General features: G+C 39.8%; 1 protein-coding gene across 1 annotated transcript in view; it reads right to left on the minus strand.

The window, feature by feature from the left end:
* LOC149456323 (uncharacterized) overlaps positions 1–13,438 on the minus strand; it is a 52,795-nt gene extending 39,357 nt beyond the window's left edge. The window contains exons 1-7 of the mRNA XM_089685168.1: positions 13,286–13,438; positions 8,139–8,366; positions 5,043–5,247; positions 3,961–4,397; positions 3,339–3,462; positions 2,128–2,343; positions 1,376–1,687 (exon numbers count right to left, since the gene is read on the minus strand). Coding sequence (XP_089541294.1) covers positions 1,376–1,687; positions 2,128–2,343; positions 3,339–3,462; positions 3,961–4,397; positions 5,043–5,247; positions 8,139–8,366; positions 13,286–13,339 — 1,576 coding nt within the window. The 5' untranslated portion in view covers positions 13,340–13,438. The remainder of the gene's footprint in view (positions 1–1,375; positions 1,688–2,127; positions 2,344–3,338; positions 3,463–3,960; positions 4,398–5,042; positions 5,248–8,138; positions 8,367–13,285) is intronic.
* Between the last annotated feature and the right edge of the window lie 11,882 nt (positions 13,439–25,320).

Here is a 25,320-nt window from a genome sequence, read left to right on the forward strand (position 1 = left end):
TTGATTGGATGGAGGAAACCGTTTTTGGTTGAATGAAAAAAACTAACAGTGTATGGCCAGCTTAAGGCTGTAAATGCAGACACTCCACTTCCTAGAGCTTGTACATTTAAAAGTATTAGTTGTGTAACCAGATACTTGCAGTAAATACAGCACTGAGATTTAAGCAGCATTTTATTTTCATGTAATACACACTTGGTTCAAGACTCAACAATATCCTGCTCTCCAGCTGCTGCGGGTATTGCAGTTCTCCAGGAGCTGGGAGATGCTGGCTGCCAGCAACAAATAAATAAAGCATGCTTGCCTGCTTTGAATGCAGATCTAATTTTACTCAGCTATTTATCTCCTCCTACTGGACATGTCTGCACAAAGAAATGGGGACAATGAGATGCCACATACTAGAGTGGATGTATAATATTCTAAAAGCAGAAATATTTTAATACAAGTTTCTAACTGTTTATTTAAATCCAGTTATTTTTTTTAGCTTTGGATGCAGTGGAAAAAACTTACACATTTGTCAGATCTCTATTTCTACCCTCACTTCCTGTCTGAGATACATATACAAAAAAGAGGGAACAACTGTCACAGGGACAGAAAACCACAGAAAGCAATAAAAACATTGTCAGAAGTTTCAACTCTTCCTCACTGTAAATGTTTTTGTCTGTGTCGTCACTTTTATATCTGGAGAATAAAAAGGAAAACTCTCTAATACAGACAACTGAGGAGGCTGTTTAATCCTTTCCTGCTCTATTAACATTAAAATTATTTTTGGGGCTAGAAATGGTCTTAATAGCCTTTATTGGGTTTACACAAATAATATTCCTTTGGGTGTGCAAAAGCTATATTACATCTGTCACTGAAACTGGAATACGGGGAAAATATTCCAATAGGGACACGTTCATTATCTAAGAGGAGTTATCGTCTCAGTTTGAAAAGACTTATTTTGCTTCTTATTGTGTCTTTTCGGAACATAAGTGCAGGGAATACTTCCAGATAGGCACAACACAAAAGAAAACTGACAGGAGTTCTCGCTATTACCTACTGTAAAATGAAATGGTGAACAAATATCCTACACCCTCACAACCCCCCCATTCCCCAGTCCTCGCTGCACCTACTGCTGTGGGTAATGAGCTGTCACTGCCCACTCAGCTGGTGTAGCAGTCTGGAGATTTGAAATCCACCTACAGACTGGAGAAAAATGTCTATTAACACCGCTCCAGACATGGCTGTCTTGGGGCCCCCCCACAGTGGAGGAACACCAGGGCCTGGTCACAAGTGCGACCTTTGTGACCCTGGTAGTTCTGCTACTGTTCTGATTGGTTACTGTTGGAACAAGTGGCACAGTAAATACCCCATTCCCACAAATGGCATTACTCACTGGAATCCTCTCTCTGTATTCTGCTACCATTGTGGTGATCTATCCTGGTAATCCATGGTTGTATTGTCACTGCTGACTTTGCATGTTCTTGTCTTGCAGTTTGATGTTGACGTTGAATGTAATCCCCCATGAAATCTGCTGATCTTGGTGATGGTGACGCTAATTTATTTTCCTTGTCTGCAGGGGTTTCAGCTGTGTCTTTGCTGGTAGGGTGTGTCATGTGACATTTACACAATTTGGCCATCTTATCATGCTTTCCTGTGCTGGCATTCCTCTGTGCAGGTGAGGCAGGTTGCTGGCCTCTTCTGGAATCTGTAATATAAAGGCTTCATATAATCTCAAGTGTAATAGTGCATAGCAACCTGATACAGTCTTTTGCTGGTCTGACACCTCTAGATTCAGATCTGACTATTTATGGTTATACTGGGGCATCTGTGATCCATGGTGGAGGGTGCATTCCTGAATTATAATAAATTACAATTGACAATTATACAGCCAACTCTACTAATAAGGGTCCAAATTTCCAAAAATGTACGCTGCTTTGGGATTTAGTAAAATCTATATTTGTGAAGAGTGGAAGGTATAAAGAAAAGAATACATTTCAGACTCCCCATGTTTCCTTGCGCCCAGAATCAAGTTCATCTATGCTATTAGCTTTTTAGTTTGTATCTATTTCTTATTACTGAGAGAGCTGTAATGTAAACCTTTTCATAAGTTTTGTTGCTGGGGTATAGGGCTGTGCCAGGTCTTACCCCTCACTGGTGGTCTTCTATGTTTGGGATAATTACTGCGCAGTTTATTCTCCTCCTCTGATTCTGACTCATTCTGTGGAGGCCGCCTTTTCTTTTTCTTCACCTTCCTCTTTTGGAGGCGGGGCTGTGTGCTGAGCATAGTGGATAATAGGCCATGAGATGTGATTGGCTGCGTATCTTCTGAGGTCTTCTTTGTCTTGTTCGTGGTCTCAGAAACTGAGAGCAAAAGTAGATAAGTATTTAATTAAAAAAATTTAAGAACTCATTCCTCAAGTATTAAAAATATCTAATAAATTATAAATGGCACTAAACTTATTTTGTTATATCTGCATGTTACTTCTCCTTTAGTAACAAAAGGTGCTTATATTTATATTGTGTAGGTCATGTGATGGCACACAATCTTCTTAGCACACACCTTCTGTTTTACCTCTTTGTTCCCCTGAAATGTAACTTTTACTTCAGGGTCGTCGTAAAACAATATGCAGGGCTGGCCATACATTATACAATTTTCATGTACAATGTTCCTCTAGATTTACCATAGTCCTATAATATGAGGTTAAACCTAAGCACTTTCAATTTGTATTCAATCAGGCAGGCCCTTACACTACATAGTTGAAAGTAATTCTAAAGGAAATTGAATAAGAAAATTTTATAATGTATGGCCAGCTTTAGGCTACCCAGTAGTCCACCTGCAGGAATGTATAGTGTTATTTTGTGTATAGTCTTTATGTTCAATAATAGAAGATAAATTAAACAATAATGTATTTGTTTTAAATTGGGTAAATATACACTATCGATTTCATGTTTAGCACTTGCAGATGGAGTTGTCTGAAGGTTCTTTTCTACAACTCTTGTGCCAGATATACTCCCAAGTGACTTAGAGGTAAGAAACTCCCTCTGGTGCATAGGGATACTGCTGCACTGAGTCAGCAGAAGGATCTTTCTCAATACTCAATGAAAATTGGCTAGCGGCAGTGGCTGAATTCTACAATCATGTAAGGCCATTATTGCTTTTTATATTAAGGTAGAGAGAATTTTCATTTTATTTATCGCCCTCTAGTGTCTAGAGCCCTCTGTGCTATAGAACCCCCTGGTCCTGGTGTGAAAGTTAGTGTTACCCATTTCCTGGTTGCCAAACAGACTCTTCACATGTGCTGCTCACTGAGTGATCACCTTGTATTTTCTTCGTCTGATCGTCAAGGATTCCACACCTGGAAGACACAGACTGTTGACTGTTTCACCCTGGTCAGGCTGATGTGGCTGATTTACTAATACTAGACTGGAACAAAAATTGTGCTGCTCTCTGAAATAGCCAAGCAGGTTTTGACTTTCACTCTTGGAAAAATTACCAAGAAATCAATTTTTTTATGATATACTTTAAGCCCCCTTTTTATTAGTTGTCCCCCGAGAATCAGTTTTTTCTTGTTCTTTTTGAGCTAGTGAGCAGGCAAAGAATGACTGCACCTCTGTTATAAATTTGACTGTTGCTCCTGACATCAGTTTGTGTGGTGACAGCAGTCCTGTTATTGCTGTGCAAGCCCCTTTAATTTTTAGACCTCTGTTAAGTAGACATGTGCAGTTCATTTCGAATCCAAATTCGGACAAAATTTGTTATTCAGAGACTGATGTATCCGAATTACAATAGTAATGAATTTAAATGAATCTGAAATAATGAAATTACATTTCATCCAAAAACTGATCCAAAATCGAATCGAAAACTGAATCGAATTCAAGAGCAAATTCGAAATGTATACATATTGCTTACTATTGCTAATTTCCTTCAAAGACTATGTGTATTAGAATATAGTGGTCTTCCAAAATTTGAATTTGGAAAAGAATAGAATAAAACAAAATAGAATTGAATAGAATAGAAAATAAAGCATAAAATAGAAAATAAAGGAATATAATAAAAAATGAATAGAATAAAATAGAATATAGCTGTCTTTCAGTTTTAAGTTTTTTTTTTTCCTTTAGAGTTGGTAAACCCCTGGTGACCCAGATAAAAAAAAAAAAATGTTCCAGGGAAGGGAGGCCCCATCTATGAAATAACATCTTCCTTACCACAGTATTGTTTTCTTCCCTGTACCTGTAGCATGGTTTTCCTCCGCTAAGCTCAGTGATTCGAAAACAGCCATGTCTTCCCTGCTGAAATCCCACACGGTACCGATATTCACAACATGAGCTGATTCGGGCTGTAATGAGTCCATTGATGTAGATGCTGGCGCTGAATGGATAGCCATAATGGCGGCGAGAGACCATCTGAAACCTCTCTTGAATGCAGAATACAACACACAACGTAAATTCTCTACTGGTGTAATCTAATTTTACAAAGTGTACTTATTTGGTAGACCAAAACCCAAATTAAATAGATACTGCTCAAATGCCCCAATCTGTTATACCAGCCGAGTGACCACAATGTTTGCAGGTGCTGGTTATGTTCAATACTCGCTCATCAGACACATTGAGAACAACAAGATGATGCCCGTCTGCATGCTGCATCGGCATATGGTGAACTCTTTACTAAGAGGAGCTCACCATATTTACCGAGGCAGTTTACAAAGTGTACTGTTATCTTTCTTGTCACCTTCCCATTATGGGATCAGATATTTCCTTAATAAACTAAGAAAGGGAGCTGGAATTTAAGGCCCTTTAGATATCCACCAAAGACTACTCCCCCATATACCTAGCACAATAAGGGAATTACCTCTTCCAGGCCCTGCATTGATGGGCATTTACCCTTGCTGCTGGCATGGGCTTACCTCTTGGGCTCATCGCTGATGGACAGTTACCTCCTTTGCTCACCATTGATTGTGGACTTCCCTCTCTGTATCTGTCATTTGTGCTGCTTCGACTTACCCCCCTGAATTCTCATCACTGTTCACAATTTGTTGCTCCCCACATCGGTGAGGACTTACCTCCAGGGCTCAGATAACCCTTGAATACACAGACGCTCTCTCCACCGCAGATCTGTTGAAACATGCTGACTTCATCTTTAGGATTGATCATCTCATTCGTGATGGAGAATCCGGTACCCAAATACTGCAGGATCATCTTAACATTGGAACGTCTGTTGAGCATTTGAGGTGACGTTTTATAATGGCCGAAACTGGACTGTGCGACCTAAACATATTGCAGGAATGTCAGAGCAAATTCACAACTGATATATTGTTTGCACTGTGTGTTATAAATACCAAATCCATGTTGCCACTTTTAAATTGGATGGCACCCAGACTTCCAAAGTAATGCTGTCTTCATTCCCCAGTTGATTCTCCATGTATAATAAATAACCCTGTTACAGCTGTGAGAGAACAAGGACTCTAAGAGATATAAGAAACCAGTGGGGATTCAACTCATTAGTGCCCAAAAAAAGCACCTCAATTTAGAAGGTTTGGCCTTTTGTTAATCTGTACTTTTGTAAAGTATGTTTATATTACATGAGCTGTGATTAAGCAAATAACAGAAAATGACAGTCAATAACTAGATTTGACTAATATTTACTCTCTCCTCTCCACTATCAGAATTGTATCCATTGCTACTGAGGCTGCGCTCTCTGTGTCAAGAACATCAGCAGGAGGATAGGGCTTGTGAATTTGCCATTATGCACAGTTAGTCCCAATGTAAGTTGTTATTTATCTACATGTTCAGTGTATATTTTAAATTCCTGCCAAATGTATAATTAAAGAACCACTACCATAGTCATAAACTGCTACAAGGCTGGCAAAAAGGTCCTAATATTATTTACAGAGGAATTTGTGAAAGTTTTCATGTCTTTATTTGACTTTTGATCTAATATTTAATTTACAAAAAAAAGTAAATAAGATATAGTGCAAGAGACAGCAGCTTTATGCCTTATACAGTGGGGAAAAAAAGTATTTAGTCAGCCACCAATTGTGCAAATTCTCCCACTTAAAAAGATGAGAGAGGCCTGTAATTGGCATCATAGGTAGACCTCAACTATGAGAGACAAAATGAGAAAAAAAATCCAGACAATCACATTGGCTGAATTGGAAAGAATTTATTTGCAAATTATGGTGGAAAATAAGTATTTGGTCACCTGCAAACAAGCAAGATTTCTGGCTCTCACAGACCTGTACCTTCTTCTTTAAGAGGCTCCTCTGTCCTGCACTCATTACCTGTATCAATGGCACCTGTTTGAACTTGTTATCAGTATAAAAGACACCTGTCCACAACCTTAAACAGTCACACTCCAAACTCCACTATGGTGAAGACCAAAGAGCTGTCGAAGGACACCAGAAACAAAATTGTAGACCTGCACCAGGCTGGGAAGACTGAATCTGCAAAAGGCAAGCAGCTTGGTGTGAACAAATCAACTGTGGGAGCAATAATTAGAAAATGGAAGACATACAAGACCACTGATAATCTCCTTCAATCTGGGGCTCCACACAAGATCTCCCCCCCCCCCCCCCCCGTGGGGGTCAAAATGATCACAAGAACGGTGAGCAAAAATCCCAGGACCACACGGGGGGACTTAGTGAATGACCTGCAAAGAGCTGGGACCAACGTAACAAAGGCTACCATCAGTAACACACTACGCCACCAGGGACTCAGATCCTGCAGTGCCAGACGTGTCCCCCTGCTTAAGCCAGTACATGTCCGGGCCCGTCTGAAGTTTGCTAGAGAGCATTTGGATGATCCAGAAGAGGATTGGGAGAATGTCATATGGTCAGATGAAACCAAAATAGAACTGTTTGGTAGAAACACAACTCATTGTGTTTGGAGGAGAGAGAATGCTGAGTTGCATCCAAAGAACACCATACCTACGGTGAAGCATGGGGGTGGCAACATCATGCTTTGGGGCTGTTTCTCTGCAAAGGGACCAGGACGATTGATCCATGTACAGGACAGAATGAATGGGGCCATGTATCGTGAGATTTTGAGTGCAAACCTCCTTCCATCAGCAAGGACATTGAAGATGAAACATGGCTGGGTCTTCCAACATGACAATGATCCCAAACATACCGCCCGGGCAACAAAGGAGTGGCTTCGTAAGAAGCATTTCAAGGTCCTGGAGTGGCCTAGCCAGTCTCCAGATCTCAACCCCATAGAAAACCTTTGGAGGGAGTTGAAAGTCCGTGTTGCCCAGCGACAGCCCCAAAATATCACTGCTCTAGAGGAGATCTGCATGGAGGAATGGGCCAACATACCAGCAACAGGGTGTGCCAACCTTGTGAAGACTTACAGGAAACGTCTGACCTCTGTCATTGCCAACAAAGGATATATAACAAAGTATTGAGATGAACTTTTGATATTGACCAAATACTTATTTTCCACCATAATTTTCAAATAAATTCTTTCCAAATCCGCCAATGTGATTGTCTGGATTTTTTTTCTCATTTTGTCTCTCATAGTTGAGGTCTACCTATGATGCCAATTACAGGCCTCTCTCATCTTTTTAAGTGGGAGAACTTGCACAATTGGTGGCTGACTAAATACTTTTTTGCCCCACTGTATATCTGTCCAAATCTAACCGTGAGTAGCATCCACAGACATAATGACAATAAACAATAGTTAAAATTACATCAGAATTGAGGGGGGCTACTTTAAACTAGAGCATTCAGAATTTGGTGCAGCTATGCATGGTAGCCAATCAGTTTCTAGCTTCAGCTTGTTCAATTACGTTTTTACAATAGAAGCTGGAAGCTGATTGGTTTCTATTTAGAGCTGCACCAGATTTTGCATGCTACAGTTTTAATAGTTTTAGTTATTCTCACCCCACAGTGTACATTCCTTATAAAGATTAGAGATACCCAACTTCAGACAAATCTTGTCTCTCACTCTTCTAAATGAAAATGCTTTTGTTTCCATCTGAGAAATTTCCCATCATTTGGCACACCTTGGTACCGGACATGAATTGAGCATAATCTCCTTGGTGCGGACACAGACACCAAATAAACCTGGCAAATTATTTGACACCCCCCCAATACACAACCAAATTAAGTTTTGGCTGGACTTGGGCTTTTTCCAAGTAAGAACTGGTTATGTATAATTACCTGATAGGTACTTTTGAAGGATTGTTGCGACTGCGAGGTGATCTTTGCTGCGGCAGGGTTGGAACATTCTTGAGGAGTCCTCAGCAGGTTGGGAATGAAGGGGATGGAGTAGTTAATGCTGAAGTTGACAGTATCCATTATCATGGAGGTGCATTTCAGGTAGGTACATGGCAGAGGGGCCATAGTTCCAGAGGCTTTTTCCACCAGCTGCTCTAGCCACCAGTATGTCTATAATACAGAAGTATATTCTGTGGGGTATTTGCTCAAAGAAAGTAAAATGCTTTCAGTTCATCAGAATCTGCAAGGTGTGTGTGTGTGTGTGCGTGTGCACGTGTGTGTATGTGCACACACTATATTGACAAAAGTATTGGGACACCCATCCAAATCATTACAACTAGGTTGTATGTGGCTACCTTCAGGTGACTGGACACTGACAAAAAAGGTTGCAGAGATATCTACCAATATAGCCCCTCCTAATTCCAGCTAGCCTTGTTGTTTGCTAGTGCACAGAGAGATGCTTACCTCTTTCCTATAGAGGTTTTTTTTTTCTAAGAATATTCCTCTACCAAGATTCCTGGCTGCAACGTATCCACAGCAGCTCCTTTCTGCAGCTTCCGGTTCACTGGACTCCTCGGTTGTACCTTTGAGTAACTACCTGGACCCCATTGCATGGAAAAAGTGTGGCTAATCTGTAAAGTCCCTTAGGGCACTGGATCCTGCATGAGCGCTTACTTTGACACGTGGGGCATCTTGTTTAGCTAACTGAAGGGTGCCAGAGATGAAGGTTGGTCCTAAAGGCCCCTTTAGGGGTATGGTCACTGTGGAGGGCTGAACCAGGATGAAGGTTCCAGCAGTGGACTTCCTACTTCTACGTGGATAAGACAAGGCAGCATGCAAGTCTATGGTGTAGGATTGCTTCCCTCCGTGTCCAGATGCACTTTACCAGATCTGTTAGTGCTTCATGGACTTTTCAGCATTGGGCATTATGCACTCTGGCTTAAAAAAATCTGTTTTTACAGGCTTTTGGCTTTATTTTTCAGCCCGTAAAAGCACCTTTATGAAAGCCTGTGTGTTCATGCACACATAGGAATTTACAGCCATATTAGAAGAGGAGCATTTACAGGCTGAAAAAAAGACCCCACCAAAGACAAGTTCAGGAAGGAAGCTGAAGAGCATAAAAAGCATTGAATGCGCGTAAACACTAGACGCATCTAGCGTTTGAGTGTTGATGTATTGCAGTGGCCAAAGTAAATTAATATTCTGGCCAACAGAATCCAGGAACACCCAAATGCTTGTGCAGTACGCAACATTAGGTGGGTTTTTAAGCAGCTCATTTCCTGTCTGGGGTTCAGAGAGGCTAAGCAGATGCCCTGCGTGCATGAGGCCTTAGACATTTGTTTCTCAGGCTGCCACCTGATCTTTGTTCATGTTTGTCATGTTCTACCAGGTGGATGTTCAGACCTCCTCTGATACTAATTTTTAGTGTAAGGGTTGCAAGCTGCTCTTTGAGTTCTTCACCCGTTTGTTACATGGGCCTATTAGTGTTTGCTGTGTTACCCACCCCCCAGTTGAACTGCTTTTGGATAGTAACTTGTGTGTTGTTCCGTACAATTAATAAAATAGGATTTTTGATTTACTAGTAACATTTTTTTCCCTAGAGAAGGCTTTTTTATCCAGGTTACCTTCAAGCTATTTCAGGGGTGCCTTGGCAAATTGCCCAAAATTGTATACATGCAAGTGAGTGGATCAAGCATGCCTTTTAGTTACACAAACCCACAGGTTTTCATTGTGCACCATTAAAACCTTCCAGCTGCCAGCGCCCTAGCAACCAATGACATAATTGATTGCTAAAGAGGTCTGGTGCCTGCACAGTATCTTGGTTTGTCCCTTCCCATCAGCACTGGGGTCACATTAGCTAAGTTAGAGAGAGAAACATTGCAATTCTAGTCAGTACCAGTGTGTAAAGGTGTATTTGGATGAATGACTCATTTTGGGTGCCCACCGTGTGTTGCTGTTGCTCTGTTCTATAAAAAGAGTAGTTTAGTTTTTTGCATTGTAGAATGGGGTGCCTCCAGAATGTGCATAATTTTGAAGGGTACCTTGATTGAAAAAAAAGTTGAGAAACCCTGCTCTACAGATATTTTTATGATCTTTCTATTGCTTGCTACAAAACTAAGGCTAGGAGGAGGGGTGGACGGTGTTATATAGGGAATGTTTCTGTTGGTTTTTCTTTTGTTAGTGTCCAATCACCTGAAAGTAGCTTCATATGACATATAGTTTAAGACTAAGATCCATTACTATACTTCAGGAAATGGGTTTTACAGGTAAGTTGAAATTCCTATTTTTCAGATGTATATATTAACAATAGTAGCTTGTGACATGTTCCCTTTACTATATCTTTATCGACTTAGAGAAGAGTTGTGCCTTCACATAATTTAACCAGGTAACTGGAGATGGGGAGGAGGTTGACACCTGAGCTGTGGCTGGTGAAGGGTGATGGAGAGGTGGCTAATATGCCACTAAATTATGTATCAGGAATCAGCTCACCCTGACATCCTTATACAGCCAGTGTGTGAATGGCAGCTTAATTGCTCTGAGACCCTTCACAGGTCAGCACAGCCACCAAGTCTCTTTCTCTCTCTCTCCCCCTCCCCCCACGCTCTCTTTCTCCCTCCCCCCGCGCTCTCTCTCCCTCCCCCGCGCTCTCTCACTTTCTCCCCCCTCTCTCACTTTCTCCCCCCTCTCTCTCCCCCTCCCTCGCTCCCCCCTCCCCTCGCTCTCTCCCCCCTCCCCTCGCTCTCTCTCCCCCTGCTCTCTTCCCCCCTCTCTCTCTTCCTCTCCATTCTCTCCCTCGCTCTCTCTTTCTCCCGCTCTCTCTCTTCCTTCCTCTCTCTCTTCCTCCCCCCTCTCCCCCCCCCCGCGCTCTCTCTCCCCCCGCTCTCTCCCCCTCTCTCTCTATCTCTCTCCCGCTCTCTCTCTCTTCCTTCCCTCTCTCTCTTCCTCCCCACCTCTCTCTTCCCTTCTCTCTCTTCCCCATCTCTTTCTCCCCCCATCTCTCTCCCCCCATCTCTTTGTCTCCCCATCTCTCTCCCCCTCCCCCCCCCCCTCTCTCTCTCTCTCTCTCTCTCTCTCTCTCTCTCAAACCAACGACCCTAGTACTGCCAGGTGGAAGTGCTAACCATTTAGCCACTTTACTGTATTTCTTCTGGCAGAGGTTTATTCCTTATGTCTTGGTAGACAACAGAGAGCTTCTCTTTCTATATACCCTCTTTGGAGAGCCAAATAGTGCCAAGATGTCTCCCTGAGCAATGGAAAAAAATGTTCCATCCAAACAGAATAGTTCCTATGCCACCCAACAGGGCACAGCAGAAACAGTTATTTTTTTAATAAACAGTGCATTGACTTTGCCTATCCATAACCATCATTGAATCTGCTCATCTTCATTTTTTCAGATATCCCATGCATTAGGATCTGTGTTGATGAGCCTTTGTTCTCTACATAATGTCTTTCTCTATACAAATCTATACAAATGTAAAAGCATCTGATGCTAAACAAATACAAGTCAACTGCATCTGCAATGAATTCTGAATGATCTCAGAAGTTTCTTAAACTGATGTAAAAAGTCATGCTGTCTTTGCCCTACAAAGCCTGTCAACACTGGCCCTTAGAGTTCTTGGAGCATACAACATTTTGTTGTTCTGAAAGAATTTAAGGTCAACTTGTACCCAATCAAAAAGCATCTATATATACAGTAGTTTGAGTTTGCTCCTGCTCTGTCAATATCCTGATCTTTGTTACAATTTATTACTAAATCTATTCTTTGGACAAACATTTTGAAAAAAATTTCTGCAGTATCCAGAAACCCTGACTCTGTATGATAGTGGCAGAGATTTAAATAGAAGCCTCAACAAACTGGCTTCCACTGCTCACTATTTGGCAAAGATAGCTTGAAGGTAAGACATAATCGTGATTTCTACATTGCTTTATGAGGTTGTACAATGCACTGCTTTAGGTTCGTATATAACAGCTTCTTTTGAACGCTCAACCTGCCTTTTAGTGTCAGCCACATTAAACTACCCTTTATTTTTCACACACTATAGTTTCATTGTTTGCATCAGTCAGCTGGCAGCGCTAGATGGACAAGAAGTCACAAGGTACCTGAGACTTGCAAACAATTTTGATTCTTCCCAAACCCGTGCTCTTATCACATGTTAATGTGAAGGCTGAATATTTATTTTATGTATACCTGTCAGACAGGACAGGTTGTGATGTTCAGCACGGTATAGTGTGCTGTCAGCCTCTATGGGTTTTACTCTTGGAATATGGGAGGGTAAAGCAATGGGGCTTATACACATTACGTCTGTGTCCAATATACTTCTGCATTTCCGATCGCGGGCATGCTTCCAGACAGCTAGCAATACAATGTACTGAACTGGCCCCATTCACAAGTGCTGCACTTTCCAAGGGTTTCTTGTGAATTAAATATGTGTAAAATGCATGGACGTTCAGAGTTCCTGACTAGGGACAAGACAGTATAGCAGATTACTTCAAAATTCAGTATATAAAATGCTTAGAAATCCCATACAATAAATATGCAAGATGCATAGAACATGCCCAGCACAGAGTCCAAATGATAAAATACATTAAATGCCTTTTTCTGTGAAAAAGCTGTAACTGTTCTTACATGTTAGAGAGAATGTTGTAATTTGCGTAGCACAGTCATTGCATTGTCTGATGTTATGATGGCACTGCACACAATGTGAGTGATCCATAATCTTTTACAAAGCTGCCTCAGCCTGTACAGTCCCAGGGACACATTGTGTGGTAAGATTTGGCAGGAGCTGATTCCTTTCAGGATATTTTGGATTGTGGGAGAATACTGAATCTCCCAAAGGAAAACGGCACAAACACAGGGCAGACAAACTCCCCAAGTGGTATGAATTGATTGAAGACCACAGAATTAAGCTTTTAAATATTGTTAAAATGTGACACGGTTGTAATTGACGATGGCTTGTAGATCTGAGATGTGATCTGCAGAACTGATGGTTTTAGCACTCCCAACCCCCACCCCCTCCCATATCTTTTTTATGCTGTCTTGTGACCAGAATTATTACTTTTATAGATATTCTCTACTGATTATTACTTACATCAGCTGGAGTCTTGTTGGGGTAAGCAGCGACCCCCTGGAATCTGGCTCTCATGTCTCCGTTACCTCCTCCTTCTTACTTCTCTTCTTTACTTGTAGTTTGGCTGCGTCTTCTGGGAGTTGTAGGATGGTTGCTAAGAGTCGCCTTGCAGACGCCAGAGTCTCTCTCTGCTTGGATTCCTATACATTGTTCCCAAGCCATATTAGCCAGACATGCCTCATTTACTGCAGGTCTCCTTACCTTGTAATGGGAATTGTCTTATTGTGAGGTGACTTTTTTACATTTTGAGAATTATATGGCCGTAAATATGAATTATTAGCTATTTATAGAATCTATTTTATTAGTATCTACAGATAAATAATGAAACATTTTAAGAACCCAGTAATTGTGTCTGTTCAGCATAATTCATGGCTGCTGTCTGGGAAGATAAAATAGCACTGCATCTCTGGAAAACTTTTGGGTGGATTCATCCTTTAACCGCTTGACACCCAGGCCAATTCTGACCTTTCTCTCCTATATGAAAAATCATAATTTTTTGCAAGAAAATTGCTTAGAGCCCCCAAACATTATATATATTTTTTAAGCAGGACTCCTAGAGATGGTGGGCGCTGCAATTTTTTATGTATTTGCACAGCGGTTTTTCCAAAGCAATTCTTTGGAAAAACATACTCTTTAATCAATTTTAATGCACATAAGCATAGTATAATACCCAGTTTTTTTGTTTTGTAAAATATAAAAGATGATGTTACGCCGAGTAAAGAGATACCTAGCATGTCACACAATATTTCTTAAGTCAGTGGAGCGGCTCCAAAACAAATCTCCATAGGCGATGCTTAAAAAGCCTTTACAGGTTACCAGTTTAGATTTACACAGGAGGTCTGGTGCTAGAATTATTGCCCTCATCCTGTCATTTGTGGCAATACCTCACATGTGTGGATCACTCACCGTTTACATATGCGTGCAGGACGTACGTATGCGTTCATATTTGCATGCAAGCGGGGGAAGGGGGCTGCAGTGGCGCCTAAAAATGTTTTCATGGTTTTTTTTAATTTTTTAATTTTTTTTTTTTCAAATGTTTTTACACTATCTCTTTATTTTTTTTATCAACTTTATTGCTATCACAAGGGATGAACAACATCCTTTTTGATAGCATGGGCCGTGATAGATCCTCTTTATGAACATATCTGCGGTCTATTAAACCCCAATAAGTGACTAAATCCTTCTCTGGTTTCTGCCCTCACAGAGAAGGAGAAGCAATGTCAGTTCTTCTTTCTCTGTAATTGGTGCATCGTATGCCACTGGTTGGAGCAGAAGAGGCACCTCCTTCTGCCACCTGAAGGAGCCTGTAGAATGCAAGTATCATCCCAGTATAAGCACTGAAAGTCCAGGAGGTCATGTAATATCTTACAGGCGTGAAGTGGTTAAAGTGGTTCTGAAGGCAGAAGGTTTTTTACCTTATACGTCTTTACTTGAGCCTGATCTCGATCCAGTGATTTGCATGGGAGCAGAGGCTCTCTTGGCACTCTCTCTCCTCATTAGCTCAGGGACAGCAACTCATTGGCTCCTGCTGCTGCCCAAGCCTCACTCTGCTATGCTTGGGAAGGGGGTGGGGCCAGAAGCACCAGCAGTGTACCCAAGAAGAGGAGGATCTTTTTTGCACAGAGCAGGCAAGTAGAACATGTTTATTTTTAAAAAATAGAAATCACTTTAAGTTACAGGTTGAACTTAGGGAGCTGAGTTAATACTTAGCTTCCTATATATCTCTGATACTCCAACAGTGAGATCTTCTTGCCAAAATTGCCAACTCTGTTCCTATCCAGCTGAGAGTTTTAGGTGTTTCTGCACCATATTTGTGTGTTCCAATTTTTCCCCGTTACATTTCTATGATATAAAATAAATTCAGATATCCTGCAGTAACAGTGGGAGACCCTATAATGGCCACATCAAGTGTGCAAAGCCAGGAACATGCCATTCAGATCTCACTAATAGAATCCGCAAAGGGTAGAAGATACTATTAGGAGGTTTAGCTAACCAGCATACACCAAACGCTAAAATAGCAATTTTAGGTGGAGTGGTCATTTAAATGTAGTGCTTACTCTGAAGCTGCTAATTCTCAGGTCCCTTGTTCCTTTGCCCACAAATCGCAAATATCACCACACACTCTCACACCATCCAGGTGGGTGGTAAATATCTATTGCAGATATTTATGTAGTACTCCTGATATCAGCAACAGTAATGGTACAGCAAATAGGTAAACAATAGCAAGAAATATACCATGAAAACAAAAATTGGATATAGCGCAATCCCATCTAAACCCTATATTGGGGCAATCATTACTAGGGAGAAATGCACAACCTAACAGTTCAGCAGTCTGTAATATACTCTTCTGCTGGCCATCTCGTTGGGGCCCAACTATTATGTCAGAATGCTCAGCATAATGTCTCTTTAGGCACTGATGATGGTCCCTTTAAGCACTGATAATGGCACTGGCTCTGGTCCCTTTCAGCACTGATTTATGGCACTAGCTCTGGGATACTTGCAGGCAACACTGTCCCTCTTTTGTCAAAGTGTAGTGTGGATTTGGCCAGTGGCCTCTCACCAACTTCCTTTTGTTAGTAGGTAGTCTCCCTGTGTATAGTGGAAGCACAGCTGGTTTGTGTCCACAGCATCCTTCTCCTTTGATCATGCATCAGGCTCTATCAGCATCTATGGCACCCTCCAATGTCCCAGAATGTCTGTCACTTTGCTTCTTTCCCACTCAGGTGCAGTGGGACGTAATCTATTAGCAGCCTGCATTCAATCTCTCTGAACAACCTCCAGCCTGGGAAGCAAACCCCTCTCCACTGAGCCCCAGTGCCTGGTGGAGTCTGTAGTTTCCTCTTTCCAACCTATTAAGCCAGTTCAGACTTGTGAGAATACACCTCTCGCAATCCTACCAGTCCACATCCTGTGTGCATCCCTATTCAGTAGAGGGCAGGCTCAACACTGGCTGCACAGTTCCACAATAACAGTCTCCCCCCTCCCGGAGCTGTGTCTGTGCAAACGTGTCCTGTGAAGCAGGTGCAGCAGACATAGTGAAACTGCAGAACTTAGCGGAAAGTGTTTAAACAAAGGAGGAAGAGTGGAAGAGACTGCTGTTCATTGATTGCTGTGTTAAATCTACATAAAAGTAGAAAATGTATCAAATGTTTAAACTAAGAAAATGTACTATTTTAAGAAAAATATAAGGTCATTTTGTAACTGATGGCTGCAGTACGCCTCAAACACGTTGGGAAAGGGCAACAATAAGTTGGCAAAGTAAGTGGTACTAACAAGGAGGAGCTGGGAAAAGATTTTGAGGTTGATTGGCAGCAGGTCAGTATCATCACTGGGTATGAAAACGGCATTTTAGAGAGTCAGAGTGTCTCAGAAGTAAAGAGGTTCACCAATCTGTGAAAAGCTGTGTCTACAAATTGTCAAACGATTTCAGAATAGTGTTCCTCAATGTAAAATTGCAAAGACTTGAAATATATCCTCATCAAAAGTACATATTATTATCAAAAGATTCTGATGATCTGGAGATTCTGAAGTTTGGAGGTCTTTAGCTGTTGACTCTGCAGACAGTTGGTGACTTCTGCGCACTGTGCACTTCAGCATGCGCTGACCCCGCTCTGTTATTTTACATGGCCTACCACTTTATGGCTGAGTAGCTGTTGTTCCCAATTGCTTCCACTTTGTTATAATACCACTAACAGTTGACCGTGGAATATTTAGTAGCAAGGAAATTTCACGGATGGACTTATTGCACAGGTGGCAACCTATCAAGGTACCATGCTTGAATTCACTGAGCTCCTGAGAGCGACCCATTCTTTCACAAATGTTTGTAGAAGCAGTCTGCATAGCTAGGTGCTTGATATTATACACCTGTGGCCATGGGGGTGATTGGAACACCTGACTCCAATGATTTGGAGGGATGTCCCTATACTTTTGGAAATCTAGTGTATATACAGGTTCTAGAGCAGCATATACTCGGGCATTAATGTTGAAACATTTCATATATTTTCTATTGTAAATAAAATATGGGTTTATGAAATCATTGCATTCTATTTCATGTATATTTTACACAGCTTCCCAAGCTTTTCTGGAAATGGAGTTTTATATTTTTACAGACGTTTGGGCATGTAGAGGCTGTTTGGTCTGCATCTTTTCCATGCCTGTGAAACTGAAAACTCTGCTTTTATTATAACCTCTGAAGTAAGTGTCACGCTGTCTTTGCTGCCCAACAGGGCTCGGTGCTGGGTATTGATATGACAGTCTTTGTCATATGTGGGCATCTCTACAGAACATTTGTGGCGTTCGGAGGATGTTAGTTTTCATTTCCTGATCTTCTCTCTCATTACAAGCTCTAGAGAATCTTGACATTAATTACTCATTGTGAGAAATGGCAGAGATTTATATATTTGTCTGAACATAAGCCACTCTAGCGGTATCATGAATAATGACTGGAACAGTTATGAGCAAGCATGAGACGTGTACGGGGAATTGCTTCTGCTTGTCATGCACTTTGGGCAATTGGGTTTATTTAATATTGCAAAGCGCCATGGAGGAATCCTTCACTGATCTGATGGCTGTTCTTGGTGGAGAGTGAAATTTAGATGAATCCACACTGTGACACATCAAGGGGTCCAGATGGATCCCACAGCCACTCATGTTGTATTTTGCTTTACATGTGGAAATAATTAAATCCATATGCAGTAGATATAGAGTGGTTGATGTATGTGCAGATCTCCCCTTTCCTCTATAAGCTATAAAGGATTTTAAGATCCCTAAGGAGGCCATCTATAGCATTGGAGAACCAGGAGGAAAACCTGTAATTTCAGCTGGTGATATACTGTGAATCCACAAATTTTGTTTTCCTGTGCATTTTCATTGTACGTAATAATCTACTTTTTAACTAAAAACAAAATGCAATCGGTGAAACCTAAACTTATATTGGTGAGAAACAATAATAATAAGAGATAATATTTTTGTTGCTGCTAAAACACTGTACATGTGATTTTACAACACCTCCTACAAGTTTTAAATACCATAAAAATAGTGTAGCACAACAACATACTGTATAATAAACAGGAATTATATAGTGCACACAAAAATTTCTTATTCAGTCCAGGGAAAATGTAAAATCAGTTCCAATAGCTGTAACACAACTAAAACACCGCTGTGTAATTGGTGACTTATAAATCTTCACTCTTCATCACGTACCATATGTGCCTCCACAAAATAGGTGAAAAACCTGCTCACCTCCTTATTAGTCCTCATACATGGGTCAAAACTCGCTCATTACACTTCCCATATACATGTGTTAACTCCATCTCTCTTGGTCCTGATTCAAAATAATCTACCCCTTCCACAGTTGCTAGGCATCATAGATTATGGGTAGCATAAAACAAGAAAGCAGAAACCTAGTGCTCTCTATTTTCAACTTTATTTTCACCCAAAAAGACTATAAAAATTTACAGGATATAAAAACAGCAAGGCTCTTAATGTATGCAATGGCTACGGCTCACCACATAGAAATCCAAGATGGCCGCTGGGTGACCTCACGGGCTCGGCTCCTCCCTCCTAATAATCTACTTATAACTACTTGCTGCCTATTCTGACAGTCCTCTCTCTGCTTTTTTTTTTCTAGAAAATTACTTACAGCACTTAAACAGGATATAGTTTTTTTAGGCAAAAGCCCTAGATGATAAAATGGTGGGTGTTGCCATTTTTTTATGTCACACAGTACTTGCGCAAATGCAATTTTTTGGGAAAAAATACACTTTAATGAATTTAAAGTACAAAAACACAATATGACACCCAGTTGTTTGATTAAATAAAAATAATGATGTTACGCTAAGTAAATAGATATCAAACATGGCACACTTTAAAATTACACTTGTGCAATGGCGACAAACTACGGCACTTACAAATCTTCATAGGCGATGCTTTTAAAGCCTTTACAGTTCCCAATTTAGAGTTACACAGGAGGTCTGGTTCTTGCATTATTGCTCTTGCTGTAATGTTCCTTGCGATAACTCACACATATGATGCGAACACAGTTTACTTATGTGTGCGCAAGCTATGTATGCATTTGCCTTTGTACAGGGGGAAAGGGGCGCTTTAATTTTTTTTTCCAGTATTTTATTTATTACACTGTCTCTAATTTGTTTAATCACTTTTATTGCTATCACAAGGGATGAACAATATCCCTCGTGATAGCATGAGTAGTGATAAGTTCTCTTTACTGAGACATATGGGGTCTGTTAGACCCCAGATCTTTCCCATGCCCTTAAAAGCATCTGATAAACCAAGACAAAGTACTTGTTGCTTCTGGTTTCTTAGACCTTAGAGATGATTGGGAATGTTCCAGTCGTTGGTCATCTCTATGTTCAGCCAGTGGAGTGCCAGCTTCAGTCCCAGGCTCCCTAGTAGGACAGGAGAACTCGGGATGGAAGTAGGACAGGGGGAGCTGCACGTAAAATCGATCCACTGGCTAATTAGCCACTTGGTTGCTTTTACATTATTCAGGATTGCCTACTGAAAAAAAAAAAGATACCAGGATCATGATTGCAGCTACAGCCATGGACCCTATATATACACTTCAACAGAGGACGTACGGGTATGGGTTTATTTAGATAAACAATTGATACTTTTCATGGTTTGGAATTTCTTCTATTGACATACAGAATAATAGAGTCTGTGAAAAATTGCCATATCTCTGACCGTGGCGAGATTATATTGAACTTCATTCTTCACCTTATGCCCTTAAAGTGACATTGAAAAAAAAATTATATTCCCTTTTGTATTTTTAACTCAGAAAAGTACAATCTACTATTCTCAGCCTCCTCCAGATCTCCTAGTTCCTTTTTTAATGACTTCCTGTTAGAGGGTAGCTTAGGTCATTCTCCATGGTCCTACTGTATGTAGGAATGTAAAGGTTTGTTTATTAAAATCTTACAAACAACATAATACAAATATATATACAGAAATATATATGTGTGTGTGATATATGTGTGTGTGTGTATGTATGTATGTGTGTGTGTACACTGCTCAAAAAATTTTTTTTTTAAATTTTCTTTTATTTATATTATAAAACAGATTACAAATAATAATTTGAAATAATAATATGAGAGTAGAGGTAGTAGATACCATTACCCACATATAGGTAGAAAATTCCTAATGACTGAACGGTATTAACTAGAGAATTAAATAATAATAGTATGAAAGCAGAAGTAGTAGATACCATTTCCCGCATATAAGTAGATAATTCATATTGACCGAATGGTACGAACTATAGTATATAATTAATAAAGGAATAAGATACATTAATGATAAGCATGATATTTAAGAGTTTGTAATATTGGTTATGTGGCATTAAGTGTACATTTTTTATGTATAATATTTTTTTCACAATTGTAAAGTAATGATTTTTCATATTTTAAGTAATGTTTATTAAAATATCCATTTTAGATGTACCCCATATAATAAATATTTTTCCCAAATATATTATGCAATTTGTGGACATAGATAAACCCCTTTAGGGCTAATGATATTTAAATGCCCAAAAAGACTACACAAGTTGCTCAATATATATCTAAATCGATAGATTAATTGCCTCAAAACAATTAGTGAAGGAACGGAGTGTAATGGTTAAGTGGATGATTTATCACGGTGTTCAGATGGATCTGACATTTTGCAGGGAAAAGTTTCATCTCCATTCACAAATGGACCCCAAAAATATGGCCGCTGTCATGTGGGCTACAAAAAATGGCGCTCGTAGTTCCTATAAAAGTCAGTGAGCGCTGTGCCGTCCAATCAATTTTTCCCTGATGAAGCCAGGTGACCCGGTGGCATAACGTGTAGGGTAGTGGCTCTGATGTCACGACGCTTAAAGGCATTCCATACATATATATGGGAGTGTGTAAAACATACTAAAGACCAAGCAAATTTGTACCAAAGATGTTTTTTATTTGTTCAACATGTGAGTGCACTATATTTATTTAATAAATCTTTTAAAAAAGAGGATAAAGCACTATATTTTCTTTTCAATTACATGGAACACATACAAGTCTGAAAGGAGCTAAGAGAACCCCTAGTGGGAAGAGGGATAACTCCATCCATCCACATTCAGGAAAAGATCTCTTGATAACGACAAGACCACCTGCTAGAAAAAGGAAAAAAACTCCATTCATCCATCCATCCATCTGGGATACAGGGATTTATCCATCTGTTCAATTCTGAGCCCAATTAAAGGGACACAAGCTTGTATGACCTCAATTAATGGTTTGGTCATATACATCAGGTGAGAGCACAACTGGTGAAGGAGCACAGTATAAATATATCAATTTGGTGGATTATACTTTATACTATTTTTTGCATTATACTATTTTTTTGGAGTATATTTTTTTTTTTGCAATCTACTATTGATGACACTACAGTATCACGGATTGTTTTGAGGATTCCTTCCGAGGACTCTCTGTATTTAAATATGCATGCAGCACTAGCGAGATTGCCAATATCACGTTAAGAAAATTTACCAGGACTCAGTTTACTGTTTTGCAGCAATTGTTTTAGATGTATATTGTTAGTGGAGCGTGACACAAAGTGGTTTTTTAATTTGTTATAGACACATTGGTATGAGTGTGTGTGTAGTGTAGGCGACCCACTTACTCAATTTTTATATTTATCAATTTTTATATTTATTTATCTAATTAATTTAGTCACTGAATTATTTATATTTAATTTATTATATTCACTTAATTAAAATTATCAGTAAATTTAAATACACCATAGTAGCTCACAAGAATCACATTTATAAATTTAAATTTCATTTGGGTGCAGCGTTGCATGACCGGGCAATTGTCAGTAAAAAATGGCCTGGTCAGAAAGGGGGGGAAATCGTCAGGAGGGCAAATGGTTAATCTCCCCAAGAGAGAATAAATTAATTTCCTCTAATCTTTCCTCATATAGCTGAGCTCCTCCATGCCTCTTATCAGTTTGGTTGCCCTTCTCTGTACTTTCTCCAGTTCCCCAATGTTCTTTTTGTGAATTGATGCCCAAAACTGAACTCTATATTCCAGATGAGGTCTTACTAATGATTTGTGCATCATATCTCTCTCTCTCTGGAGTCTATACCTCATTTAGATCGAGAGGATTTTGCTTGCTTAGGAAACTGCAGCTTGGCATTGCATGTCATTATAAAGCTTATGATCTACCAGAACCCCCAAATCCTTCTCCATTGATTATCCCAGTTGTACTCCCACTAGTATGTATAATAGATACATATTCTTAGCCCCCAAGTGCATAACCTTACATTTATCAACATTAAACCTCATTTGCCACATAGTTGCCCAATTAAACAGTGCATTGAGGTCGGACTGTAATTTGAGACATCCTGCAAGGACGTTATTCCACCTCACAGCCTGGTGTCATCTGCAAAGACTGAAATGGTACTTTTAATCCCAGACCCTATAAATGGTACTTTTAATCCCAGACCCTATATCATTTAAAACAGTAAGGGTCCTGTGATGGACACGGCGTCAGACCCCCAGCCCTTCTCACCAACTCGTGACCGAAGGACTAGCCAATCTAAAATCACGCTGTTACGTGCGTAACAATGCCACGCTCAGCTGCACCCTGCACAAAGATTTTCCAGCTAATGGACCACAATCTAGGTACCTGCAGCCTGAGAGCGATTGTTACTGGGTCAGGTTAATTACGCAATTAACCCTTCACACTGCCACCAATGCCTTTTTGTAGAGAAAAGGAGGAAGTTCGCCTATATTAGCAATAACACTATGATGTTTGAAAAATCGTCTCTATACCACTGTCACCGCAGGCAGAGGTATATAGAGGTTTAAAAACCTACAGTAGCGCTCTTTAGAGACAGGGATTCTTAGTTTGCATTTTAGAGCTTTAGAAACCGTTCAACACTTTTCAGAAAATAAGATTTATTACTAAAAAGGTCAAAATGGTGCAATAAAAGTGTTTACAGAAAAAGATGTAGCCTATATATATATATATATATATATATATATATATATATAAATACAGAGAGCAGTAACAGGGAGACAACAGAAAGAAAGTTAGAGAGGTAGAATACTTGCCGTCAGCCTTGGTTTAAGCAGCTTCCAGGGTCAGAGCAAAAGGGTCCTTTTCTTCCAAAGTTTGTTCCTGATGTTAAAAAGGGAGAATTCTTCAACTTACTGCTCCAAGCATAACAGCCTTTTTCTAGGAACTCAGCAGGGTGTCTCCTTAAAGCAGAGAACCAATCTCCTCATTTGGGGAGGGGTGTTGTAGGCGGGGAACTCAGGCTATGACCAAATCCCTCACAAGTTATACCATGGTCAATAACCTTCCCTAGGGACATGTAGCTGTCCCGCTGTGCCTGATGCCTGTGCATCACACAGGGACCACGTGTCACTCAACAGAGAGGGAGGGGGGAGCTGATTTGGAGTAGAAATGATACAAGATGGAGGGCCTTTGGCAAAATGGAGGTTCGCATCCATCTCTGTACGTACAATTTCTACAGGTCCCAACACTGAACCTTGGAGTACACCACTAACAACCCTAGATGATTCAGAGTATGATTCATTAACCACTACTCTCTGAATACGGTCTTTTAGCCAGTTTTCTATCCATTTAGAAACCAATATTTCCGAGCCTGTAGTCTTTACTTTGCACATTAGCCGTGTGAGGAGAACTGTGTCAAAGGCTTTTGCAAAATACAAGTATACCACGGCCAGAGACACCCCTCTGTTCAAGGTTTTGCTTACCTCCTCATAAAAAGAAATCAGATTTGTTTGACAACTTTCATCTTTCTTTCATGAATCCATGCTGTCTGTTGCTTAAAATATTTTTTCCAGCAAGAACTCATCTATCTGGTCTTTTATTAAACTGTCCAGGATCTTCCCAACTATAGAGGTTAAACTAACAGGTCTATAATTACTTGGTAAAGACTTTGATCCCTTTTTAAATATAGGCACCACATTGGTCTTACACCAATCCAGTGGTTCTATGCCAGTCATTAAAGAGTCCCTAAAAATTAGAAACAATGGCTTTGAAATGACAGAGCTCAATTCTTTAACCCTTTTGCTGCCATGCCCTGTGCTCCACTTTTAAACCCAGCTGACCAGACCATTCTTGCATTTTTTCCATTGTTTTTTTATTTTTACCTTACAGCTTTCAGAGTTTGTAAAAGACCCCCAAACCATATATTTTCTAAAAGCACATGACCAGTAGAATAAAAAGTAAGTGCTACTGATTTTTAAGACTCTGCGATATTTGCACAAATGTTTCTCAAAGCAATATTTTTGCTGAAATTACACTAAAATCATTATTAACAGATAAAAACATAGTTTTACAAAATTAGGAAGTTTTACAAAATTCCTGCTAAATATACAAGTTTAACCTTTATTGCATTAATAATTAAATATTTGTCAATTTTAAATTATGCCTTTTAGCAAAATGGTGAAAACGTATGCAAAAATGTAAGTAACCAAATCGCTTTAAAAATCAAAAGGTTTTCATTTTTCACTTGTAGCTTTCAGAATTTATAAAAAAAAAAACCAAACCATATATTTTCTGAAAGCACATGACCAGTAGAATATAAAATAAAGGTCTTCTGATTTTTAAGGCCCCAGGATATTAGTGCAAATCTTTATCAAACAGTATTTTCACTAAAAATACACTAAAATCATTATTGGCAGAGAGAAATGCAGCAAATTTCACAAAATTCCTGCAAAATTCCTACTAAATAAAATAGCTTAACCTGTATTGAGTTATTTACCAAATATTTGTCAATTTTAAATTGTGCTTTTTGCGAAATGGTGAATATCGAACATATGCAAAAATTTCTCTAAAAATCTGGAGGTGTTAATTTTTCACTTGCAGCTTTCAAAGTTTGTAAAAGACCACCAAACCATATATTTTCTGAAAGCACATGACCAGTTGAATAAAAAGAAGGTGCTACTGATTCTTTTAGGCATAACAATAGTTGCGCAAATGTTTTTATC

Source organism: Staurois parvus, unplaced genomic scaffold (assembly GCF_062004578.1).
Source record: "Staurois parvus isolate SC_StPar_1 unplaced genomic scaffold, SC_StPar_1.0 ptg000365l, whole genome shotgun sequence".
Classification (NCBI taxonomy): domain Eukaryota; kingdom Metazoa; phylum Chordata; class Amphibia; order Anura; family Ranidae; genus Staurois; species Staurois parvus.